At 40.9% G+C, this 24,610-nt stretch overlaps 2 protein-coding genes and 1 long non-coding RNA gene across 3 annotated transcripts; 2 read left to right on the forward strand and 1 right to left on the reverse strand.

The window, feature by feature from the left end:
• The first annotated feature begins 89 nt into the window (after positions 1-89).
• On the forward strand, positions 90-4,233 carry tmem30c (transmembrane protein 30C). The gene is made up of 7 exons (XM_051403846.1): positions 90-668; positions 945-1,061; positions 1,372-1,479; positions 2,151-2,241; positions 2,333-2,476; positions 2,558-2,770; positions 2,978-4,233. Exons 1-7 carry the CDS (start codon positions 471-473, stop codon positions 3,163-3,165), a joined length of 1,059 nt encoding a protein of 352 aa, XP_051259806.1. The 5' UTR covers positions 90-470; the 3' UTR covers positions 3,166-4,233.
• dcbld2 (discoidin, CUB and LCCL domain containing 2) lies at positions 4,220-21,777 on the reverse strand. Its single transcript, XM_051403839.1, has 15 exons — positions 21,390-21,777; positions 18,975-19,199; positions 16,091-16,228; positions 11,920-11,971; positions 11,621-11,693; positions 9,733-9,866; positions 9,577-9,617; positions 9,044-9,256; positions 8,316-8,440; positions 7,659-7,806; positions 7,416-7,553; positions 7,241-7,334; positions 7,104-7,153; positions 6,867-7,001; positions 4,220-6,314 (listed from the first exon to the last, which is right to left on the reverse strand). The coding sequence occupies exons 1-15, from the start codon at positions 21,490-21,492 to the stop codon at positions 5,896-5,898; spliced, it is 2,088 nt and encodes a 695-aa protein (XP_051259799.1). The 5' UTR covers positions 21,493-21,777; the 3' UTR covers positions 4,220-5,895.
• Positions 21,139-24,610, forward strand: LOC127365603 (uncharacterized). The gene is made up of 2 exons (XR_007885234.1): positions 21,139-21,228; positions 21,322-24,610. It is a non-coding gene; the product is annotated as an uncharacterized LOC127365603 (long non-coding RNA).

Raw genomic sequence — 24,610 nt, forward strand, 5'->3', positions numbered from 1 at the left:
ACTGAGAATGTGAGGTCATTAGTTTACTTGCACACTAGGAAGTCACATTTATCATAACATCCTTTGATAAAGCGTTTTTAAGGCAGCACGAACGGGGCATGGAATTAACAGAATATCTCCTACAGCAAATTAGAATAAATATATCAAACACACCCCTGTGTCGTTTTGATGTGAATAAACAGAAAGCTGTGTTTGTCTCCGAGTAAAGAAGCAGTAAAGAAGAACAAAACAGAAAGAGGTAGTTAAGTAAAGGATTGTGGTTAATAAGTAACAGGCCACAACGGTCTCCCCCACCCTGCAAGGCCTGCTGGGAAAATCTCTTGGCAAGTAGAGTTGTGTGTGTGCGTGCAGAGAGATATCGCTGAAATAAAGAACAGGAAGAGAAGATAGAGCAGCGCCGTCTCTGACACACTTTTTGGCTCTCCAGCTGTACAACTTCCTCTTCTGTCCCCAACCGAAGGTCCCCCCTCATGGGCAAAGTGAAGGGCAAGTCCGGGCCCTTGGCTCGGAGGCCAGACAACTCGGCTTTCAAACAGCAGAGGCTACCTGCCTGGTCTCCCATGCTAACAGCTAACACTGTGCTGCCATTCTTCTACTTTATGGCTTTGATATGCATGCTGCTGGGAGTATGGCTGCTTCTCACAGTGCAGAGCACACAGGAAATAAAGGTGAGTGAGTGTTTCTGGAAACTACACATGCTTATTTATCTAAGTTCTTTATATGTGTAAATGGAGTAAAATACATAATGTACAAAGTGTTTGTGTGTGTGTGAGAGAGAGAGAGAGACAGACAGAGAAAGGAAGAGACCGATTGCCCTTGTGTGCAATAAAAAAGGGAGTGACAAAGAGAGGAAAGATCCAAGGTTGTGCTCTGAGTCAGGTAAACAGGAACAGTTTATTCACAATTTATTCTACTCTTTCATGAACTCTCTCCTGTCTTCTCAGCTGGACTACACAGAGGCCGGGACATGTAATATATGTTTTGAAAAGCGAAAAAATGTGAGCAACGCAGCACAAACCTGCAGCTGCACGGTGGTGTTTTCCATTGACAAACGATTCAAGGTAACAGTCACTAAGCCTGACAGCACAGTGCGACAAACCAGTCTCAACCTGAGGTCACTTACAGGTTTCTTTATACAGAACACAGGAACGGTTGAAAGCTTTAAAAAAGCCTGCAAGTGGACTTTGAGTTAAGATTATTTTGTCAGACTACCATATCAAAGCTTAAGAATGAACTTTCACACTCAATATTCAACATGCTCCATTCCCCACTGCTTTCATTTCTCGTCCATGCTGTAAAGCTTAAAGACAGAATTAAGCCTAGCAGTCTGTTTGTACACCTACGCTGATGATTTGTATCCTTCTGTTCCAGGGAGATGTCTTTTTCTACTATGGCCTCCAAAACTTCCACCAGAACCTCCGCAGATACATGGACTCTAGAGATGATGGACAGATGGTTGGCAGGAAGAGAAAGTTAAAGGTAGCTCCACAATATTTTGTATTTTTAACGTTTATCACAGTTACGCATAACACTTTTTACACTGACATAAAATACTGCAACAAATGCCCCTTTTTGTCCCTAGATAGCTGGTTAGAAACTGAAATGGTACACTGCTTCGTTCACCTTTTGATGGAGTGGTGGACAAAATATCAGGTGTTTTACGTTAAAGTAGTAGCAGTAGTGTAAAAACGCTCAGTCATGCACACTCTAATAAAAGTACAGCAAAGTGTACAAAATTAAAAGTAATATTTATGCGGCAGAATGGCCCCTCAGTGGTAAATTATTGTATAATATTGTTGACTGATTGGTGGGGGGTGAAGCTAATTTTAGAAACTGCATATACTGTTGGGTAGTATAATGAAAAATCCTATTTTGTGAACTTATCATGTGTTTTGCATGTAAAACCTGAATCTCCAAAGTAACCATTAACTACAGCTGTCACATTAATGTAAAGTAAAAAGCACAATTTCTTCCACTGAAATGTGAAATAAAATTATTATGTAATTATATCTAATTACATAAATATAAAAAAATATGCAAGTACCTTAAAATGTACAGTATTTGATAACAAAAGTACACCACTGCTTTGATGTTTATTTTGCATTGTTCAATAATCTTGAGTTTCTCCATTAATCTTGTTTCCTGAACAGAACCCCAGTTCATACTGCAGTCCGTTCACAAAAGACCAGAATGGACTCCCCATCGCCCCCTGTGGTGCTGTCGCCAACAGTATCTTCAATGGTAAGCGCCATTCATAACACACATCATCGCTCATGACATCCAACCTCCACCTTCCTCTCACTGGCCTCTTTACTCACATCCGTTCTCCCAGACTCCTTCACTCTGTATCGTGGCTCCAGTGGTCCTCGAGTTGTAGTCCCTCTGCTACGGGGGGGCATCACCTGGTATACGGACAAAAACGTCAAGTTCCGCAACCCAAAGACAGACAACTTGACGCTGGCTCAAGTGTTTGAAGGTAACGTCGATCAAGCGCAGAATCAGGGTTTCAGTTTTTAGTCGGGTAAATTCATGGTGTCGATTTGTGATCTCTGCATAGGCACAGCACGGCCTCTGTACTGGCACAAGCCTGTGTACGAGCTCGATACCCTCGACCCGACCAACAATGGCTTCATCAATGATGACCTGATTGTGTGGATGAGAGAGGCAGCCTTCCCCAACTTCAAGAAGCTCTATGGGGTTTTATACCGAGCCGAGGAGCCCTTCACTAAGGGTCTGCCAGCAGGGAATTACAGCATCGACATATCCTACAGTATCCTTTCACCGCTGTGTTTTACATGGGAACTTGGGCGTGGGTTAAAGTAGGTTGTCCTGTTGTTGTTACCTTTTTTTTTACCTGCTGTTAAACCATTAAACACAAGCATAAGCACAGAGACTATTTTAAGACTACAGGCTGGTCTTTTCCATTCAGATTCTCTCTGCAATCACCTATTTTCAGCCTTGACCTCTGCCCTTCCAGACTTCCCTGTGCAGTACTTCCGAGGCAGAAAGGAAGTGGTGCTGACCACGCTGACCTGGTTTGGAGGTCAGAACCATTTCCTGCCCATTGCGTACCTAGTAACCAGCAGCCTGATCCTACTGATAGCAGTCATCCTCACTGTGTTTTGGTGGAAGTTTGGAAAGAATGGGAAGAACATGGAGGAATAAAGGGTGAAAACGTGCTCTGGGATGGTAAAAAAAAAAACAAGCAGCTGAAAAGTGGTAATTTGTTGTGCTGCTTTTAGATCATCGCCGACAAGAACATTGACGCAAGCGAACGATGGTTAAGGAAAAGATACTCATTTGGTACAATCCCACAGCAGCATGTGTTGGGAAACCAATGAAGAATTAAGTTTGACATCTGGAAAATTACGTTCCCTATCAACTAAATGACCCACATGTGTTATGGTTTTTATTGGGATGATGTTGCTCTGAACAACCCACTGAAAGCAGGGTGTGTTAGCTCAGGCTTCAAGCTTTCTTTACATGTTGATTTTACTTGATGCATTTTGTTCATGTGCTGTTTATTTATTATAATAATTATGTTTAACATTACAAGAACAGCCACTAGGGTTGAATAACGAATAACTACACTTTAAAAAGTGTATCATAAAATACAGACAAACCCTGTAACACTGATTCTGAAGATTAAATAAAAGGTATAAAGGTTTTTAATTACAACATTCTTAAGGTTAGCCAGTGCAGCTAGTGTTGTTCCAATGTTCATGTTCCTATATGGACCCACAGATGCTAAGAATGATGCTATTATACATTATAAGACAGCCAAGCTCTGTGAGGCTGTACTTAGGCACAGTAGTGTTAGCATGGTAACATTTGTCAGTTAGCACTCTACACAAAGTGCAACTGAGGCTGATGGGAATGTCACTGGTTTGTAGGCATGCAGTCACAGATTGAAATCAGGGGATTACCAAGATTATTTCAATTCATCCCGAGGTGGACGTGAATGTGTTTGAATGTGTGAAACCATGAATGTCTGTTCAAAACTCCATCCAGCTGAGATATGTCAGTCTGGACCAAAAGACTCAAATTCATCATCTTAACAACTGATTGAGGAAAAGATGCTTAATTATCAAACTACAATTTTCTGTGCTTGAATTATAACTGTGAAATCTGTAAATGTCAGCTACACGTATGTACACACACACCTTATGGTGTAGAATATTGTGTTGTTTTGATGACCGCTAAAGATTGTAATAAAACATTTTCCTTTTAAAACTCTTTATTTCTCTATATACAATCAGTGAGAGCCACATAAACACAATCCCTCTGTGACCAGGGAGCACCAGAACTCTGCGTAGATTGCATTGATTATTGAGCATAATCAAAGCATGATTGGTGGCACAGCTGTGTGAATAGCACCTTCCCCGGGCAAGGTCGTTATTCTTTCAATGTTATAAAGCAGCTTGTTCCATTTTTCTCCATCTGCCCTCTTGCCACAGAGCGTTAGGTCGGATTAGTACCACAGGTGGATAGGAGAGGAATGCAGTCTACCGGTGCTACAGACAATGACTGAACACACCCTACTACAATTATAACAAGCCACATCAAAACCAGTCCGAAACACACAAACACACAGGACTGAAGTATGGAAAATGGCCTACCACACATACAGATTGTTGAAGCACATAGATACAAGGGAGGAACAGCTCAAACGCCAATTTCAACGAGACAATCACCACGACGCGCAAATAATCTAAAAGTTCATGACAAACACACAGGAAACTCTACGAAATCATCAGCTGTAACAGATTTACCCATCTACCTCTTTTCTCTGTACCTTTTTGCTAGGACATCATCAGCTAACTAGGGCTATAAAATCTTTTTTTTCCTACATTAAGACTGCTTTAATGTTTATTTGGTTAAACTTGTTGGCACAGTTGTGAAAGTTGGCTCTGTTGTGAATTAACATTGCATAAACAGAAAAAAAGGCAACATTTGGTCTTTGACGTTACAAAAAGTTTTTTCTCTTTGGGGAGTTCACTGGAATCAAATCAGCCTTTTTTAAAGTTAATAAATGCAAAACCTCTGACAAGTTTAATGAGAGACTACTTAACTGTCAGTAATTTGTTCACAACAGTGCAACCACAATTCTTTGATCTGTAATCAGTGAGGGGTAGTGGTGGGCTATTTTTTTTTAATTAAAAGAGTTTCTCCTCATCAGCAGGATGTGAAAATAAAAATAAATATCAGTAAATCATCTGAGAGTTTGAACAGGTTTGCAGTAATGGAATTACTAGAACTATACACAATTTCAAGTCATGCTTTTTAAACGAAGTAAGACAAAACGTACCATGGTAAGCTAGAGTTTCTCTAGGAAGGAGGAATTCTTTGACCTTGGATGTGGGGTACTTGATGCGACATGCAATTCATTCAGTTAGATTTCTGAATGGAAATCATCAGGCACATTGCAGATAAACCTGGTTCAGTATGTAACAGGATAATAATGAAATAATGGAAATCACAGTTTCATAGAATGCAAGAACTACTAAGGATCACAGAACAGGGACAAAGTCTTTATCAAATAGTAGTCAGCTTTCTCCTTTTCATCCATCCATCCATCCATCTCCACCTCTCACACCTGGCACGAACACATTCATTGTTGTGGTTTCAGTGATAGGACTGTAATGGCACTACACAAGCAGATTTTTGGCCATGCAGAAACATTTAGGCAATACAGACATCTCCGGATGAATCTAAAGCTAAGGTAGTGTTCATTCAAGACTCAAGCCCAGGCTCCAGGGCTCACAGGTTCACACCTCCTCCTCCTCCTCCTCCTTAAACAACCTCTGCATCTTTGTCCATTGGGTTGCGTTGGCAGTGAGGGGAGAGGGGAGGGGAGAGGGGGGGGCAGGTTAAGGCCATGTGCATCCAGACTCTTCAGCTCTGTCCCGTTGGCTTCTGAGTGCTACTCTGAGGTACCTGATAGGTCAGATCCTCAGTGGGCGTGACCTGTCCAGTGGCGTTCTTGGGCGTGTCGTAAGCCGACCTCCCCGAATGGCTGCTGTCTGTCCGTGTGTGCAGGGAGGCCGGCCCAGCGCCCATGAAGCTACACACTGTGGAGGGCTGGTTCAAAGAGGAGCCCCCTGATGGGTGGCAACCCATATCGACCACAATGGGTGTAGCGTATTCAGATCCCGAAGCCGGCAGTGGTTCTGCGTAGGCGTGGTATACGTCCGGTGAGATGGGAGCGTCGTACAGGTCAGGATCTGAGTATCCTGGGTCGGGCCCCTCGTCTGGTTTAAAGGTTGACCGGGCACCTAATGTTGTAACACCACTCACCAGGGGCTGAGCATATTCTGAAAGAGAGCGTCACAGTGTGTTAATAACCAAGGATATCTTGTCTTCTTTATTGCATTTACACTTGCTGCAAAGACTTGCTGTGAAGATGATTTGACTTTTCGATGATAAGTGATGAGACATTACAAAAAGGAAATACTAAAGCAAACCATACATAATTTACACTGACACTGCATGTTTTCACGTAATTCTATCTACAACTGTTAGTGGCTGTAATGTCCTGTAAAAAAGGGAAGAATTGCTGCAATAAAGGAGGAGAAAAAGGGGAGCACAAGCTGGTGTAAAAAAGCAGATTTCACAATATTCAAAGTAAAGGTTTTGCAAGGCAGGAAACGAGTTTGTTGTGCCATGAGGACACTCAAACTACATTTCAATGACAGGCACTGAATGTAATTACATCATAAAAATTGTTTTTTAACATTTAAAACTTAACTTAAGACACCGGATGCATCTCTCAAGAAACCCAACTTGTCTGAACACAGCAAACCACCAAACAAGTTGCTTGCAGTAAGAAAGAACACTCTGTTACTTTGTCTTGGAACGTTGTTTACCTGCAGGTTCGGCATGTAGTCTGGGTACGGCACCTCTCCCAGTAAGCCGGCCCACCTCGCTGCTGCTGTACCGAACTGAGTCCTCAGTGTCCACCACCTTAGAGGGCAACAGCTGCTTCATGCTCTTCCACCAATCTGCAGCAGAAGCACAATGAGACGCACTGTGAGTTGCACTGGCACACTCTCAGTTATACACATGCAGGCCCTATCAGTCTGTGCTACAGAGAGATTATATACCTGTGCGATCCCAGTGAGGGAGATCGTATGTTCCTTCAGAGCTCTTTTTCCTAAGAAGAGAGAACAATACAGTCACGTTTTCAAAGGGGATTAGTAGGGGATTAGTTTTTCCTATGCATGATAATGAGAGGCCATACCTGTTCCTCCAGTGCCAGGCACAAACCACAATCAAGATGATAGCAGTCAGAACCATGACCAACACGGGAACCAGAACTGCAGCCAGCGCCACATCTGAGAGCAAAAATACTACAGTAAACACCGGATGACAAACGTCTCTTTTAACTAACTTTTTTTTGGCACAAAAATACACACCTTTGCCGGTGTGAGGAGGCATAGTAGTGTTTCTGATCTCTGGGGTGTGTGTGGTTTGACCAAGGTGAGGTGGGCGTCTTGTACCCGCTGGAGGTGCAGGATGATGAACGGGGTGAACCATCCTCGGCCCTGGCCTCGCTGTCAAGAAAAATATCACATTTTTAGAAGAGAAAATTCTGAATTGAATTAGAACTTCTGATTCTCCTTTTTACGGGACATTTGAATGAACCTCCTTCCACCTACTTGCGTGAATTTGGCAGCCAAGCAGCTCCAACTTGAGCGCGATTCTCTGTTGCCATAGGGTTGGATTTATCCTCACGAAGCGGGCCTCGATTGGAGGAATGAAGTTATTCCTCACCTCATGCAGGTAGTTGATGTTGCCTTGGAACACCTACCGGAAAATTAAAACAAACGCTCTTACTTACGCCAATTAATACAAATAGAGCCAGGGAGTAGCAGTTTCGAAGAAAAAAAGTTCAACATAGCAATTTGTGTTGTGAACAAATGCATTAGAAGCCATAAGCTGATTATTTTCAAACTTGGCAAGCTAATAACTGCACTCCTCCACACAATGAGACCCTGTGAGAATCCCAGCAGAGAGCAGCTCGTAGACAGCAGTTCCAGTCGAACATCCCAGCCAGTAAATCCATATCCATTCATTATTAATGCCCAAGTGTCCTGACTTGTCTACCACAGCACTTAACTCAAACCACTGACGGCCCTCACTTCCTGCCATAAACATCTCTTAGTCAATAGCAGTTGCTATGGAAACAGTCCAAGTACATGTCCCTGCAGCCTTCTAAAGTGACATTTTTGTCCATTTGCACTGATTTGAAGGAAAAAAGCCAGTGACGTAATTGTTGAGCAGGCAGAGTTTTATTGATTTGGTTATTGTATTACCTTGTCTTGTGTGGAATTTGCTTCCCTGTAGATGTGCCACTCCTGTCCATTGTTACTGTACAGGACCCGGTATGCTGAAACATAGTACTGGTATTCTCGTAGGGTAGATCCAGTGGTGATGATACCTAGATGAACAGACAGCAGAAGATTTGACGACCTGGGAATGAGACTCCAGAATGGCTGACCCCCCATCTTTAAGCACAAAGTAGAGCTGAGGCTGATGGGAATGTTGTTAGTTTTGCAGGTTTTTGGTCACAAACCCCTATTTTGATCTGATGATGGTGATGAAAAGTCAGGGGATGAACTAAGTGATTACAATTCATTCAATCAAAAATTCACAGCATTCCATTCAACAGCTGTTCAGATATTGCACAAAAAGCCAAAAATGACCTGCTGGTGACACAAGGGGAAAGGTCAGGGGTGATCATGTGATCACGTAAGCCCACTAGTCGTGTGACTGAATCCTGCCATACTGTAGAGAGCGTTGCTGCACCGTGTATTAAGTGGATGTGAGGAGTTTCCGCATGCGTTTCAATATTTTTGGCGAAGTAATTTAAATACTCGATAATCTAAATTTGCACATCGTCAAAACAACAATGACGATATTATCGCAAACGATATATATCGCCCACCTCTAATCACAGGTATGGTAAATTAAAGATAGAGGTTTCACTGTACAGTGATTTCAGTGAGTGTATGTTTGAATATGAACGTATGTAGCCATGTACCTGTGATCCTCTTCTCCCTCTTGAGATCGATCTGCAGCCACTGCTTATGGTCGCTCTGAGAAGGGGCCCAGGGCAGACCCGCCTTTTTAAGGCGCGCCCCTGATGGAATCCACACACTGTTTTGACCGATGACGTTCCACTCCCACACAGAGGAAGCATTGAGCTGAGTGTCCGCCACACCACCAGACTCCAAACCCAGCTTTCCGTAGCAGCCTGCAAGCACAGAGAGGCACTTACCATCAATGACAATATAAAAGCTGAATGAGATTCAGGTTGCCTTAATGTTTTTTTGTTTTTTTTAACATGTTTGTATGTAAATTACTGTAACTGCATTGGAGTTTTCAAGTCAGGTGATGAACTATAAGTTTGTGTAAAAGCAACAGGTAATTCAGTCCAGATTTGGTGCTGCAGATTAATAATTACAGACATGGTTTACACTCAATTAAAATTACAGCTGACGATAATAATTGCATTTATTATGCATAACTATTGCAGCTCCCAATGGCGCTTCAGAAAAAAACAAAGGAGCTCACCACTGGTCCTGAAGGTGAAGAGGCTGTTCGACAAAGTTCCTCTGAGGAGAGATGCGTAGGATTAGAGGATCAATTAAACATCAATCAGTCCTTCTAAGGCGAATTTAGTAATTACTGACTGAAAAGTGAGTGTGCTGTAGTGCCTAAAGCTCTTACCCAGTGGACGTGACATTGTTAGCCAGTGTGGCCTCATAGTGAGGGATGCCTTTACTGTTGACCACGGAGATCCTCCCTCCCTCAGCGTTAGACACCACACCTGCGTGGACGGCTGCCACACACAGAGGAGAGGACTGCAGGATGAAAGGAAGATGAGATTATGGGACACTTTTCTTTTTCCATTGCAACAAACAGCGCCAGTAACTAAAGCCAATTTCCACCACATCTGATGAACTGACAATTGTTGTTGTCGTCGCCCTACTGATTTGAAATTCAACAATCCAATCACATCCTTGGATTCGTTTTGTAATCGTGGAGGAAACTAGCTCACAAGACAGACCCGCTCATATTCAGCCGGAAATATTCCTATTACTTTGATTTAAAAAATTTGATTTTGTTTGTTGTAAGTCTGAGGCTGATGAGTCAGCATGATGTCAATTCTCTGTAGAGAGGATACTGATGTAATGATTCACTACCGGCGGCATTCCTGTCCAAACCTGCCACCACATCACTGAGAAATCGACAAAACCCAATTACACTTTGGTCAAAAGCTGCTTTCTGTGAACAGCTGGTGGACTGAGGTGGAATTTTATTACTGGAAAAGACCCACACTGGAATCAACAGCTGACAAGATTGTGGGAAAGCCCAGAGTTACAAGCACATATACACACACGTGCAAGGCAGTCAAATGCTGCCACAAGTAATCAACACTTGCCCCGTGACTCTTAAACTTCCAAAAAGCACACGCCACATCCTAAAGAGCGCCATACCAAACCACTAACATGAACACAAAGCACGGCTCCAAACCGCCGCACCCTGCCTCCAACAGAGGAAACCACATTAACACATGAAATGACACACACATACATAGATATACGATAAGCCAGATGTGGAAAGATAGAAACCAGTACATGGATCACAGTAAGAAACTCCAGAAACCGATTTGAAAATTTGAGATTTGGTTTGGTCTGGGTGGGGCAGCTGATCCCTGTGTGATACAGTGTAACCACATTACGGCCTAGTGACAAACACACACACACACACACACACAGACACACACACACACACACAGACACACACACACACACACACACACACACAGACACAGACACACACACACACACACACACACACACACACACACACACACACACACCTAAAACACAAGTATGAATGAATCACTAGCACACATACACAAAACCTAAGCATGCACACCCAGAGGTTTTCTCCAACTCCTCATTCACACTGACTCAACTCTCGAGCTTTCTGTGTCTCCAGAACACACACTCAACACACAGCTACGCTCAGCGCCCTGTTGCAGCTGGACTGGATTAAAGGGTTATTATTTTCGGCCAAATTATTATCTCACCTCCCTTTCACCCGCTGACCCTGCCCCTCCTCTGTTCCTGTGGGGCATATCACTCCCTGAAGCACACCCCAACGCTCCTCCCCGTCCTCACTTCAGCCAGCAACACCCCTCCCCTCCCGCCTTCAACGAACCCCTGCGCTCCGAGCATGAGGTCATCAACCAGAGACTCGGCGCCCATGACCTCACGCACAGCGGGGGTGCTGTGAGGTCATCAGTCCAGGACTCTCTTACCACAGAGCAGGGGCCCGTTTACACAAACAAGATCTTACTGAACCAAGCGGAAAGATGTGCAGACTTGCAGCACAGTAAAGAGTGGCGGCAGTAAGAGGCTATGAAAACATGAGTAAGCAAATGCTGATGGTCTGGTGGATCCTGTGGGGTAACAATGGGGAAAGTGATCAAACAGCAGGAGACCACTGGGCACGGTGACTCAACTGGAAATGTTATACTGGAGCACAGCGGCTACCACAATAAAGAAAAAACATGCTGTATGTATTTCCATACACTGCGGCTACTCACCTCTCTGTATCCATTAGGTATCGTTCCAGAAATCTCCTCAGTAGATGTCAAGCAGCCGGCTGGACAGTATTTACTAAGAAGACACACACACACACACACACACACACACACACACACACACACACACACACACACACACACACACACACACACACACACACACACACACACACACACACACACACACACACACACACACACACACACACACACACACACACACACACACACACACACACAATGAATATCAGACAGCGTGATCACTGCACAAATACCTACACAAAGCAAACATTATTTACCTGAACTCTGCCTCTGGGAAATCAGTTCCTTTGTCCAGGCAGGTAATTAGATCTGCAAAAGGCAAACAGTGTCAGAATTGGTTTCTCCGCACGCTCCTACTAACCCGTCACCCCTTTCTCTTTCTGTTTCTCCTCCCAAATGTGAGGATTTTATGTTTTTCTCTGTTTTATATCGTAACTGAATCTCTTTGGGTTCTAGGCTGTTTTTAGATACCACTGGTTTTATTTTAAATTGAATGTATTTAGGTTTTGGACTGTTGGTCGGACAGAACAACACATTTGAAGATGTCACCTTTAGGTTTCAGAACTTGTGGTGGACATATTTTACCATGTTTGACATTTGATAGATTACATGACTATTCATCAATTAATCAAAAAGATAATCGACAGATTAAGCAATAAAAATTGAAGATTATCATTTTCATTCCTTGTTTGGTTGTTAAAATAAAGAGAAATAAAATGATACTTAGTATCATACATGATTGAGAAAAACAACAAATATTCATGTTTGAAAAGCTGCATCCAATGGACTGTCAAAACTGTTGCTGATTAATGTTCTGTCAATTCACTTATCGACTTCAGCTCAAATCCAAAAATATCAGTCATACGGCACAAAAATGTGTGTGTGGGCGTTTGTGTGTGTTGGAGGTTCCTTATGACATTTTTGTCTGTACGCTGCTGGTAATTCTATGTGAACCTAGTGGGGGTGGTCAGTCTCGATGAGTCTTGACCACATTATCAAAAAACCCATTTATCTGGTACGCCAACCAGTGAGTCAAACTGACAAATAACCCCAACCACCGCGAGTCGCCATGGTGACTGATTTACTTAGCTGTGCAAACTTTCCTCCCACGCTCATCTGCATGATCGGTTACATGACAAGAAAAACACGCATCAGTTCTTTGGGGGGACAAAACTCTTTGGGTCCGTTGATGGCCTTGTTTGTCTTCCACTGTGATTCACCCGCACAGAGATGACCACTGAGACAGAATTACTACCCTCACACGTCACTGCCTTCCTCCTCTTGTGGCTTCAATTATCTGTTTATCTGAAGTCACTGAAAATGTTCCACATGACAAAGCAGAGCCTTTTAAAACTGTAATCACACAGTACTCACCAACAACCTTCTCATTAAAGAGAAAATGCACAGATTTTAGACTAATGGATGTGCCTCAGTGTCTCATGGACTGGTACACACAACAGCTACAGTATTCTTATACGAGATGAATTATGTCTACACCATCAATTATCAAGATGTCATGTACAAAAGTTTGGTGGGGAATTCTTAGTCAGACTAAAGTCTTATTGACTTATTCTTTGATTAGATCAGTTTATTCATGCAAAGGTCCTCTGAGGTAAAGGCAAGGACACGGATGTCTGGTGTTTGTTTGCTATTTTGTTATCAGTACCAAAACTTAGATGATTGGCACGTTTTATTAAGTGTACTGGTTGCAGAGGGATCTGCAGAAAGTATGCAAATTATGCTTGTAGTAATAAAACTATTAGTCAACTGGCAGAAAAAGAAAAAAAAACAACAACTTGATAACTTTGATTATCGGCACCAGTGATTTAACAATTAGAAAAATGCCAAAATTCTCCTATTTCAGCTTCTCAAATGTGAGGATTTGCATTTTTTGCTACATATTCTATATCTTCGTAAATGTATTAATTTATTATTTATTTATAGAGTGCACAAGCTTTGTTAAGCGTTTTGCTAGATCTTAATTAAAGTGAAAAGTGAAGATAATATAAAGCAGGTGGCTGGTCTGATTATTACTGTAATTGCAATGGTCACACCGTGAGGGGAAAATAGTTTTTGTAGACTAATCTGATATGAGAGGACTCCTGCAAAGAACTTAAATTTTTCTTAATCACTGTTTTGAATGAAAAACACTTTAAATTAATCTGATAGCATTCAAATTAGACTTGTGCTATGTACAAAAATGTTATAAGCAGCTCGGGCGTCGACTCAGTCATGAGTCCAACAAGCTAAACTTCCATCAGATTAACTTAAAGAGATATGTCTGAAGGATTATTAGCAGCCTTTTCCACTAATATGATATGACATAAGAGAAGGAAGCCTTATAATAAACCAGAAAACATTATTACTTTCAATTACTCTCACTTCCTCTTGCATCTAGTTCCTGTTCTCTTCTCAAATGCTGTCTGACTGAATGACCTGTCCTTATTCTCCTCTCTGCCACACCAGCCACGGCAAAAAGTCTCAATTCACATTTTGCATTTAGACATGAAGGGCTGTAAAACTGCAATGTGACAAAACCCAGACTCTCACACACTGAGAAATACTGTTAAGTAGGGGTAGAGAATTCTTTTTGCGCACACACACACACACACACACACACACACACGTCTGTATTCAGTACTGTCTGTTCTCGCATTAAACGGGGGAGGAAAAAAAAAACAATAATTTGAGACGATGACCGATGCCCACTAGTATGACGACCCTGCACACTGCAGCTGGAATTCCAGATATGTGGCTGATCTTATCTCCTCTGTGTGTTAAAATATCATTACTGCAAAACTGCAGACACAGTTCCCCATTCAACTCAAGTCATCTTTAGCTGCTACTCTTTTTTTTCTTTTTATGAGCTGCAGACTCTGTTTGCTTACAGACTAATGGGAAATGTACGTAATTGTCTTTCATCCAATAATATACGTCGGCCCTGAAATGGAAGCACTGCGACACATTAACAACAGAAATTACCGTTCCATTTGATAAAACTCATGTTGTGTTTCCTGAAACGTTGTTTAGAGATCCACTACTTAAACCGAACATGTGCAAAGTCGTTTTTAAAAAGACACCAATCCAAATGTGCACAGAATAATTATACGCAATCAATCATATACACAGACACACACACACACTCAATCATACAGTTAAACCAAACAGATGCAAAAAACTCTCCATCTCACCTCAAAAAACACATTTGGTAAGCCACAGTTAACAGTAACATGGACAGTGCACCACTGTTGTTTAGACTGAATTATCCCAACAACTATTAGAGGGATTGGTGTTACATTTTGTACATCCTTCTGACTTTGGTGATGATTAATTCTAGTGCCACAGCCAGGATCCAAATTTGACTTTGTGCAAGACTTGTTTTATTACCAAATACCTGCAGTAGTAATAACATTGCCACCAGCCTTAGCTGTACTTAGTTAGTCCTAGTAATAAGAACATGTTAGCATGCTAACAAGTCAAATTAAGATTGTTAAAAATACTTGCTACACATCAGCATGTTAGCCTAACTCTTTGTCTAATTCTCCTGTGATGATTATGATGTTCCACATGATCAGAGTCCACTCGGATCCACTTGTGTATTAGACATTACACACAGCCCCAAGACCCAAAGCAATTACAACTGGACCTCACCCGGCCTGAAAGAGTATAATTTGAAAGCAGACCCGTAAAGACCTTTAATATCGATACATTTCCTATATTGTTGTGTTTTATAAAATGCTGCTCTAAATGACTGTTCATGGGTTTTATGAAATGTTGTGTTGTGTTTTCTTCTGAATAAGTATCATCATGGTAGTGTCAGTGTCAAAACATTTGTGAGCTCCAATTTCCATAATTTCATGTTTCAACATAGAAAAACAAACCTCCCTAGCACAGGATGAAACACAGCTTCAGGAATTCCTACAAATACTTAGTATGAAACTTCTGAAGACCCAAAATTGCAGAGTGGTTGAGCCAGAAAGTTTTTAAGTGAATACAAAGCTGATATATGGAGAGATATTACGTTTTCACACAACAGTGATGCGACAGTTCACAACACATTATCTGACCTGTGTACAAGTTGTTCCAGTACAATCTAATTACTTCAAAACAGTTAAAACTTTGGAGGTGGTGCAGAATGAAACAGCTGTCATGAGACTCACATTAGACTTTGACACACACACACACACACACACACACACACACACACACACACACACACACACACACACACAGTCTCCAAAGCAACTCTTACGCCAAGGGCCAAAACAGAAATGTAACCACGCTTGACAATGAGATGACTTCAAGACAACCTCATTCCAGACTGCTACACCTTTATCACATGACCCCACCTCCCCTCCCTGCAGGCTGGGACCTAGGGATGATCAACAGATTAGACAGACACAGGTGAGTGAGGTGAGAGAGTGTTACCTGTGTGTTCAGTGGTGGAGTAGGACAGGTAGAATCCACGTCCACTGTAGTGGGTCCCACTCATGAACTGGACAGTGACCTGGTTGCCAGTGGACTCGATCAGCGCTTTGATTTTCAGACCCAAACCGCAGTACTTCACTGTTGAGCAGCCACAGGACAAGACACACGAGGGACAAAGAGGTTCTGGTTAGTTAAGCCTGTTTAGTTTAACATATGACAACATACAAGCACTATATTAGATATTAGTTCCGTATTTTGTTGTTGGTGTAACTAACTTGGCTTTACACCTTTCACATATTCTGGGACAGGATGGCACAGCAGAAATTTGAATGACTACACTCCTCGATAAAAAATAATATAATTGTGTATAATTGTGATTTGCACATTTTAGTTTCTTAAAAATTATTTTAACAACTGCTAACAGATTTTCACAATGCAATTGCTGGGGAAGCTGGTGACAGATTACAGTGTCAGGCTTATTCAGTACTACATAGAATGCAATTTAATACTTGTTTCAGGATCAAACCGGACAAAATATTAGAGTATGATGGAAAACCAGTGAGGACGATATGGCAGAGAATTATTTATTATTATATCAATTTTTTATATGATGGATGATTAGTATGTGACAATAATTCCTAATAATATTAAATTAAAGCCACCGGAACCCAGTGTAGCATAAAATGGATGGCTGGATGAATAAAGCAATGAAAGGTCCAGTGTGTAACATTTAGGAGGATCTATTACCAGAAATGGAATATAATATTCATAGTTATGTTTTCAATAGTGTATAATCACCTGAATATAGGAATCTTTATGTTTTTGTTGCTACAGTAGGGACTAGTTGTAGCTCTAGATAGGGACACTCGTGTTTTTGTGCGTTCTGCAACCACTATCGTTTCTCCTTCGCGCTTGGAACAGGAGGGTGAAGCGAGGGAGTTGCGGTCTGCAACTACATCTCTAAATGTCACTAAATCCTTCATGCTGAACCTGTACGTTTTGGTAAAAATCAACATTCGCCAATTACGAGTCAATGAGATTTCTATCTACTGTAGCCAGCAGAAGTGAGGCTGTTTGCTACAGGACGGACGATGCTGAATGAAACTCCAGGAAAATGGATTGAACAGCCTCCTGCAGCACAACCACTCTCACAACATCCCACTATTAGTTTATAAGTATATCATATGCTCTGACAGTCTACAGTAGGATACATAATCATTTTATAACTAAAATGAGAAACTATTTAGGAAGACTTTTGTAAATTAAATGTAAAGGTCCACTATGTAAGGTTCAGTGGCCTCTAGTGGTGAAGTTGTAGACTGCAGCCAAATGAAATCCCTTAACTCAACCAAACACGAAGGAGAAATTACATTGGCCATGAAATTTGCAAAAGGCCCCATCAAGAAGCAATGTTTGGTTTGTCCATTCTGGGTTACTGTAGAAAGCAGTAAAAACATACCTATGACTATTGTATTCAATTATTGTTATTGTTATTATTATCAATAGATCCTCCTAAATACACACTGGAGCTTTAAGACTCCTTAAAATCTTGTTTTTAAAAATGCTTTAAAAATGTTTTTTTAAGACTTTTCAAGACTTGCAAGTGTTATGTTTCATTTATTCAAATCACACTAAACAGACGTGAGATTTTCCCTAAAGTTCCAATCCAGCCTTTTCACATTGCCATAAAAATCAATCAAGAAAATACAATCAATTATTATCAATTAAATTCCTCATCTACAGTTTATTTGTATTAATATGTACATCTATAGGTCTAATATTTAGCTTAATTTCCATCACCGGCGACTCTCTTTGGAAGTGTGCCGGCAGCTCAGCATGAGACCAACTGTGACTGTAGGCTTATCATGGGACCGATGCATTGTCAGTCGCTGCATTTACAAGAACTTGAGTAACCTGGTATTATATATGAGTTCTTATTTGTCATCAAAAAAAAAAACAAATACTTCAGACAGAGAAAGTATGGCAGTAAAAGCAGTGCCAAGTCTAAAAAATCAATTAGGTAACCTTAAAAATGCATTAATACTGAAAATAAAACAATAATATTAATGATGAAATTCCAAATAAGTCTGCTTACACAGCTTAAAGGTAGGCTATTTGGAAAGATCTGGTAAGTACCTCTTTAGGCTGCACAGTATATATATTTAATATATCTTTAATGAAATTTAAAATGTTCCAATGTAGTGCAGGTTTCACAGGAAAGGTTCCTGCAGCACATGTTAATATGTTCTCCAATTTCCTGACATAACCTGATTTCTTCTGGGCATATAAACATAGACAGCGGGGGAACTGATGACATGCACACAGATTGGGGGAGAGCCAAGAGCCAGGTTTTTGTCATACATGTTTGTCTGACCTTGTCGGAAGGCAAATGCGTTTATAGTTGTTCTAAACGGCCACATTTGAAGGAGGCGTGAAAAGCCAGTCATCACAGAGAGGGGTTAGAGGTGGTATTGTTTAAATATGACGGTAGCACACATTTTCAGAAAGTGTCTCCTGTTGGGCTTTAATTGTTCTTGATTGTTCACATGAAAAGGGACTTTAAAAAAAGAGAGAGAATTCAAACCCTGGCTCCGTTCTCACTTCCTGGCAGTTCGGCCAATTACAACACGATGTGTGTGAATGTCTGTTTTTAAAAATTACAGAAAAGTTTGGGCACGGCCACAACCCTCTTTCTAAAGTCGGAAAGGTGTGTGTGTGGGGGGGGGATTTACGAAGCTATCTGACAGCACAAAGAGAAGTTGTGGTGCAATAGTAGAAGAACGTCCTCGCTGTGTACGGGTAGTCTGATGTATCTAAACATTTTCATTTTTGATAAGAACTAAATCAGTCCAAGTCCAGTCTAGTATCTGCTTGTCACTCTCACCAATCTCACTCCTCTCGGGCCCAATGCCGTTGTAGAGGCGGAGGTAGTTGACCTGGCAGTCGCTGTCTTCTATGTCCAGCTCAGCAAAACGAAAGTGGATCCTGTTGCCTCGGGGCACACTGATTTCCCACTCACACACCGTGTTGTTTGGGTACGTCCCCGGGTAACCCAGAGAGGACAGAGTCCCACTACTGGGGCCAAGTACACTGGGGCCACAGCCATCACCTGCAGAACAACACAAACACACAGCTTCAGCACACACACACACAAAAGGATGCCAGTAATAAAGCACAGACGGAGAGAAAGCTGGAAAGACAACAAGAGTTTTGTTTAAAATCAGAATTTATGAGACAAAGTTGCACGAAAAATTATGTAAACTGGTAAACATGCTGTTCATTACCCTTTCATTCAAATGTAGTGCAGATATCAAGAGGGTTTAATTATAAGGCTAGTGCTATTCTTAATTTTTCACGTCAACAAATCCTTCTATTTTTAAACTGGGGGTCTCCACACTATTGAGAGGAATCTACCTTGGAGCATATATGCTTGTTCTAGTATCTATAAATGTTACATTAGTGACACTAGTTCCCTTTAGCACACACAGAATGGGAGTTGGCCTTTTTCTTTCACACGGCTTTGTATGTTTGGGGATTTGTTTACGTGTCTGCAGGTTAGTACAAGTAAGTGCACTATAAATATGCACTTGGCTTTTCATCTCTAAAATGTAAGGGATATCTGAGGCGGTAAGTCATAAATTCAGTCATAAATCAGTCAATGATACAATTAGTCGATCAAAAGAAACCCTGTTTATCGACGACTATTTTTATAATTTATTGAAGTTAGTAAGAAAATACTAAATAGTCTTTAGCTGCAGTTTCTCAAACGTGAGACATTGCAGCTTTAGTTTGTCATGTGATAGTAAACTTAATAGCTTTAGGTATGTAATGGGACTGTTAATCGAGAAAATAACTGGCAGATTAATCGATAATAAAAGTGATAGTTAGTTGCAGCCGTATTTTGAATAAAATAAAATCGGTCAAAATGAACCCAATGTAATTAGATTCAGCAGAGAAGTTGGCTTTTGGTTTTATAGACACAACTTTTGGCTGTTCTGACCAAAACATAAAATCTAAGAAGCAGAATCAAATTTTAATTGTTTTTTCTGCAGTTAAAACCCCACACTTAACATTTAAGACAAATTTAATGAATCTTGAAATCAATTAAACAAAAGTTATGAGCTCAGCTTTTTTTTTTTTTTTTTTTTTTTTTAAAGGAGAGGTTTGTGTGTCTTCTGAGCTGTCAGAAAGCAGACACATTGTGTCTGTTGATGCATTGGTGGACTCAGGGCTCTGAGATAACACTCAACAGTCACGCTTCATGGTGCTAAGTGGATGTTCTGGAGTTACGTAAGAGCCTCTCAGTGGACACTATCCAGATGAACAGGACAAAAACAAAGCTGCTCTCCTCACTCTGACTCACAAATGCTGAACAACTGCATGGCATTCAGGAGGAGTTCAGATTACCTTCCTGAAGTTACCCCTCATGCTCAAAAACAAACCAGAATACAGTGTAATTCAATCAGATATCAAGCCCATGGTTTTATCATCAGATCTACCTACTGAGAGGACAAATACCACTAGATAATTCATGTGAAAAACTCCTGTGAAATTTACAATTATGACAAACTGTGTCCACGTGTTTACACTCATACCCCCACTGCTACCCCACCCCCAATGTCTGACCACCTGAGGTTGACTGTAAGCTCTAAAAACCTACCAAATATTCGTATTTAGGTACGATATGGTGTAAAGTAAACCCAAAGCAATCAAAACATATTGAGTTAGCCGTGGTTGTAGTAGTGGGTTCACGGTAAATTTGAAACTGGGCTACCTGGAACAAGAAACAAGGCCACAAGCTCCCAAGTGTGCTGTTGTCTCGTACACAGACAACTTAAACCCAGACTCCATTTAAAAAGCTGCTAATTTAAAGGTAGCTCGCTTATCGTGAAACACAATTGAGTAAAAGATGGTAACTTTTAACTTTAAACAAACCAGTTAAAGCCACATGTTAATTCAGAAACCAACTGATCCACCAAGCAGCAGTTATTCCTTTATAATCTCTGTTTTTTTTAAAGAACCGGTTTGCCTGGTTTTACTGAACCGTCCACACACACACACACACACACACACACCATGACGGGCGGCGGCAAGCGGCGTAAACCAAGCGGAACTCCACGTACACACGGCCATGTAAGGTAGGTTAAGTTTCGCGGACAATAACAATGCACCGTGCCTTAAAGGCTTATCTTATAAACACCTAAAACTCCCGTGTTCACACTTTAAACCAGCATGGCCGCATGTCGCCGCGGTCACACTCGGCCCCTCCAGTTGTCACCGCAGCTGTGTTGGCACCAACCTTTCTGCGCTCGACAGCCTTCCGTGGTGAGAATGATGAGAATCGACAGGACGAGAACCCCGGCCCCTGTCGGTCCCCTGCCCACCATTACCGCTCTGCCCATAGCAGCCTGCAGTCTGAATGCATAATGCTCGCTTCTGGACCGGCTCAGGCACCGCTTCAACCTGTACCGAGGGAGGGAGGTCGGGGAGGCAAACACTAAACTCCTCGAGAGCGTGTCCGCGTGTGGTTCCCTCGCGAGGATATCTTTCCGCTTGTCGTTTTAACAATCCAGTGGTTAGCGACACTCTCACTATGGAGGTAACTGCTCCACACACACATACACACACACACACACATACACACACACACACACACACACACACACACACACACACACACACATCCAAGCTGTGGAGCTACTTCCTCCAATGAAGCTCCTCCTCCTGTATCTGGAACTGGGCAATACCCGAGTCCCCCAAGTGGGGGGATCTGAGATCTGAGAGTAAATGTTTTTCCCAAAATTAAATTATAATAAGTAATATTTTTATAATAAGTTGTAATATTACAGAACTAAAATACATTTTAGATAATAAATGTATAGAAGGCTATTGCATGAGAAAGGTTGTTGGTCCCCTCATGTTTGAGTCTATTTCTTTTCTCATTTAATTTCACTGTTCTGAATTATCTATAATAATTAGGTTCTTTCTGATCAAACAATAACTTCAGGGCGTCCACGTGGCTTATTCGGCTAGTAAGAGTTTCTTGTAATTCAGACTTTTTCATAATATTACACATTTTTCTCTCAAAATGTTTTTGACTTTATCCTCAGAATGAAAATCTCATTCTTCATCCCTGATCTATTCGTAAACTTAGGCATTTTCACATTAAGCACTTCTTGTGAATATCAGAAGGAAAATAAATTAATTAATTAATTAAATCAATTACTCACAATGGAGAAGATTTGTATACAGTTGCCCACTTAAGTTTTAAAAGTTAGAGGTTGTCATTGTGAGGACAGACCTTTTTCAAGACATTTTGACATCACAGTAAGATAATCACAGGTACAAATAATGACATTATTGACGGTTCAATTCCATGTAGCTGCTTCAGGGTCCTGGTATTGTGCGTGCTGGCTCACTGTCATGTTTACTGGGACATGTTGGATAGAACAGAGCCATTGTTGGTGTTATCAGTAACACCTGTGCTTTTCCTGCTATGACATGTCTCTGCATGTCTGCTGTGAAAAATGGCCTGTTGTTCCAATCCTATTTCACAGTGTTAAATTATTGAGCAGTATTTGCATGTTGTAAGTGGCGCTGGGTTTTGTGAATCAAATGTCATTATACAGAAGCAAATTATAAAAACTGTATGTATAAATCCAGACAAAATACATACCACACACACACACACACACGTCTGTGTTTCTGTTCCTTCTCTCTTCTTTTTTCATTCTCTTTTCGTACTGTATATGTTTAAGCTCATCATTTTTTTTTAATGAAATAAGATACACCCTTACTGATTGGAGGATTTCACATAGTATATATATTATGAACAATGACAAATAATATAACGACACACATGCTGCTTGTAAACTGAAAAACTGAATCCAAATGTTGCACCCTCATTTGTACATTACACCACTATTTCTTTTTTTAATCTTTTATTTTATTCTATTTTATTTTAGTATGTATATGATATTTCCTGTGTATGTTTATTTAATGTAATTTATAAAGACATTAAATAAATACTGTTTGCCTGCCAGCAAATTTTCCAACTGCAGTCCTTTGGCAGGCAAGATGTTGTCAAACCAATTGATATTTATAGTATATAAATATATGGTAGGCCTATATTGTGTGTGTATATATACAAAGTATGGTCTTTTTATTGTACTATCAGTGTCATGGCCATAAACGTTTCCTTCAGGATTACTTAATAAAATCATATTTTGTCTTTAAACACTTTGATGGGTAAAATGAGTAAAAGCTGTTGTTGTTGTTGTTGTTGTTTTAAATTACACTCTTCTCTATAATGTATACAAATAAAAGTATGTCTTACAAACCAGAAGCACAATGCTTAAATAAATATGAACTGATACTTTCCATCTGTGGTGAATAATAGCAGTAAAATCAACCTAATCACTGTGTTGTTGGTCATTCTCTGGGACTTATGCAATGATTCCTGTGTGTTCCTGGAACTCAGCTGTTTTATAAAGCATGCAGATCTATGTGAGCTCGCTTAACCTTTACACACCCACCATTTATTATTCCATGTGTTGTCCTTTCAGCTGCGAGCCTCTTTTCTGTACACCCAAATCTTGCAGAAGAGACTTATGCCCTTGGATGTTTTAAAGGCAACCCAATACAGAGTTATTAAAGCAGGACTGTAAAGAGAGAAGTTGATTGGGTCTGATTAATGACTGGGTGGCACGCATCACACAATACGCCCGGGCTTTAGCTGGACTTGTCAGAATAGCCAAGCAGTACATTAATGGGAAGAAATATTCACTTTTTATTGTTCTAGAATACACCCCCACTTGGAAAAGAGCTTGGATGTGATGCAACTGTCAGAGTAACCAATAGTAACATGTAGCAACAAACACAATTTTTAGCCTGTAGCCTGTGAGTAATATGTCGAATGATTCAGAGATTTTTATTCTGGATGGATGGGCCGCTGTGTGTGTGTGTGTGTGTGTGTGTGTGTGTGTGTGTGTGTGTGTGTGTGTGTGTGTGTGTGTGTGTGTGTGTGTGTGTGTGTGTGTGTGTGTGTGTGTGTGTGTGTGTGTGTGTGCGTGCACACGCATGTATGAGAGAGACTGTGATTCTACATCTCCATGTGCAGACTGAAGGCAGACGTCCACAAGAGTGTAAGAAAGTGTAATATTTGGAGAAGTAGCCAGATAGTCACTCATGCTGAAATTGTCCACATTCTCTCCCATACACACCCTCTGCCTCAGTCTTTTGTTCTTACATACCCTATCTGTATTTTTATGACACATTTGCACGAGGGGAACTCCAGTTTATTCACAGCGGCAGGCTTGCTTATCAAAATGTTCCCCTGAGGGACATTCTTATAAGTTCCCTTCAAAGTACAAAATAGTTATGCTATTATTATATAGCTATAACATTTTTAACCCTCGTGGTTTGTGGATGTTGGCTTTACTTCCTCATTGTTTGGAGTCCCACAGACCTCAATGTTGTATGTGTAAACAACAAAATAAAAAATTTTCTTTTGTTCAAATG

This window comes from Dicentrarchus labrax, unplaced genomic scaffold (genome assembly GCF_905237075.1).
Source record: "Dicentrarchus labrax unplaced genomic scaffold, dlabrax2021, whole genome shotgun sequence".
In the NCBI taxonomy this organism is placed as follows: domain Eukaryota; kingdom Metazoa; phylum Chordata; class Actinopteri; family Moronidae; genus Dicentrarchus; species Dicentrarchus labrax.

What these genes read in the sequence shown, in the direction of transcription:
- tmem30c (XM_051403846.1), top strand. Translation starts at nt 471, where the DNA reads ATGGGCAAAGTGAAGGGCAAGTCCGGGCCCTTGGCTCGGAGGCCAGAC. An exon ending in GCTGGCTCAAGTGTTTGAAG is followed by an intron (nt 2,477 to 2,557) that starts GTAACGTCGATC and finishes ATCTCTGCATAG; the next exon opens with GCACAGCACGGCCTCTGTAC. An exon ending in CAGCATCGACATATCCTACA is followed by an intron (nt 2,771 to 2,977) that starts GTATCCTTTCAC and finishes CTGCCCTTCCAG; the next exon opens with ACTTCCCTGTGCAGTACTTC.
- dcbld2 (XM_051403839.1), bottom strand. Translation starts at nt 21,492, where the DNA reads ATGGGCAGAGCGGTAATGGTGGGCAGGGGACCGACAGGGGCCGGGGTT. An exon ending in AACAATGTCACGTCCACTGG is followed by an intron (nt 9,618 to 9,732) that starts GTAAGAGCTTTA and finishes ATCTCTCCTCAG; the next exon opens with AGGAACTTTGTCGAACAGCC. An exon ending in TGGCTGCCAAATTCACGCAA is followed by an intron (nt 7,554 to 7,658) that starts GTAGGTGGAAGG and finishes TTTTCTTGACAG; the next exon opens with CGAGGCCAGGGCCGAGGATG.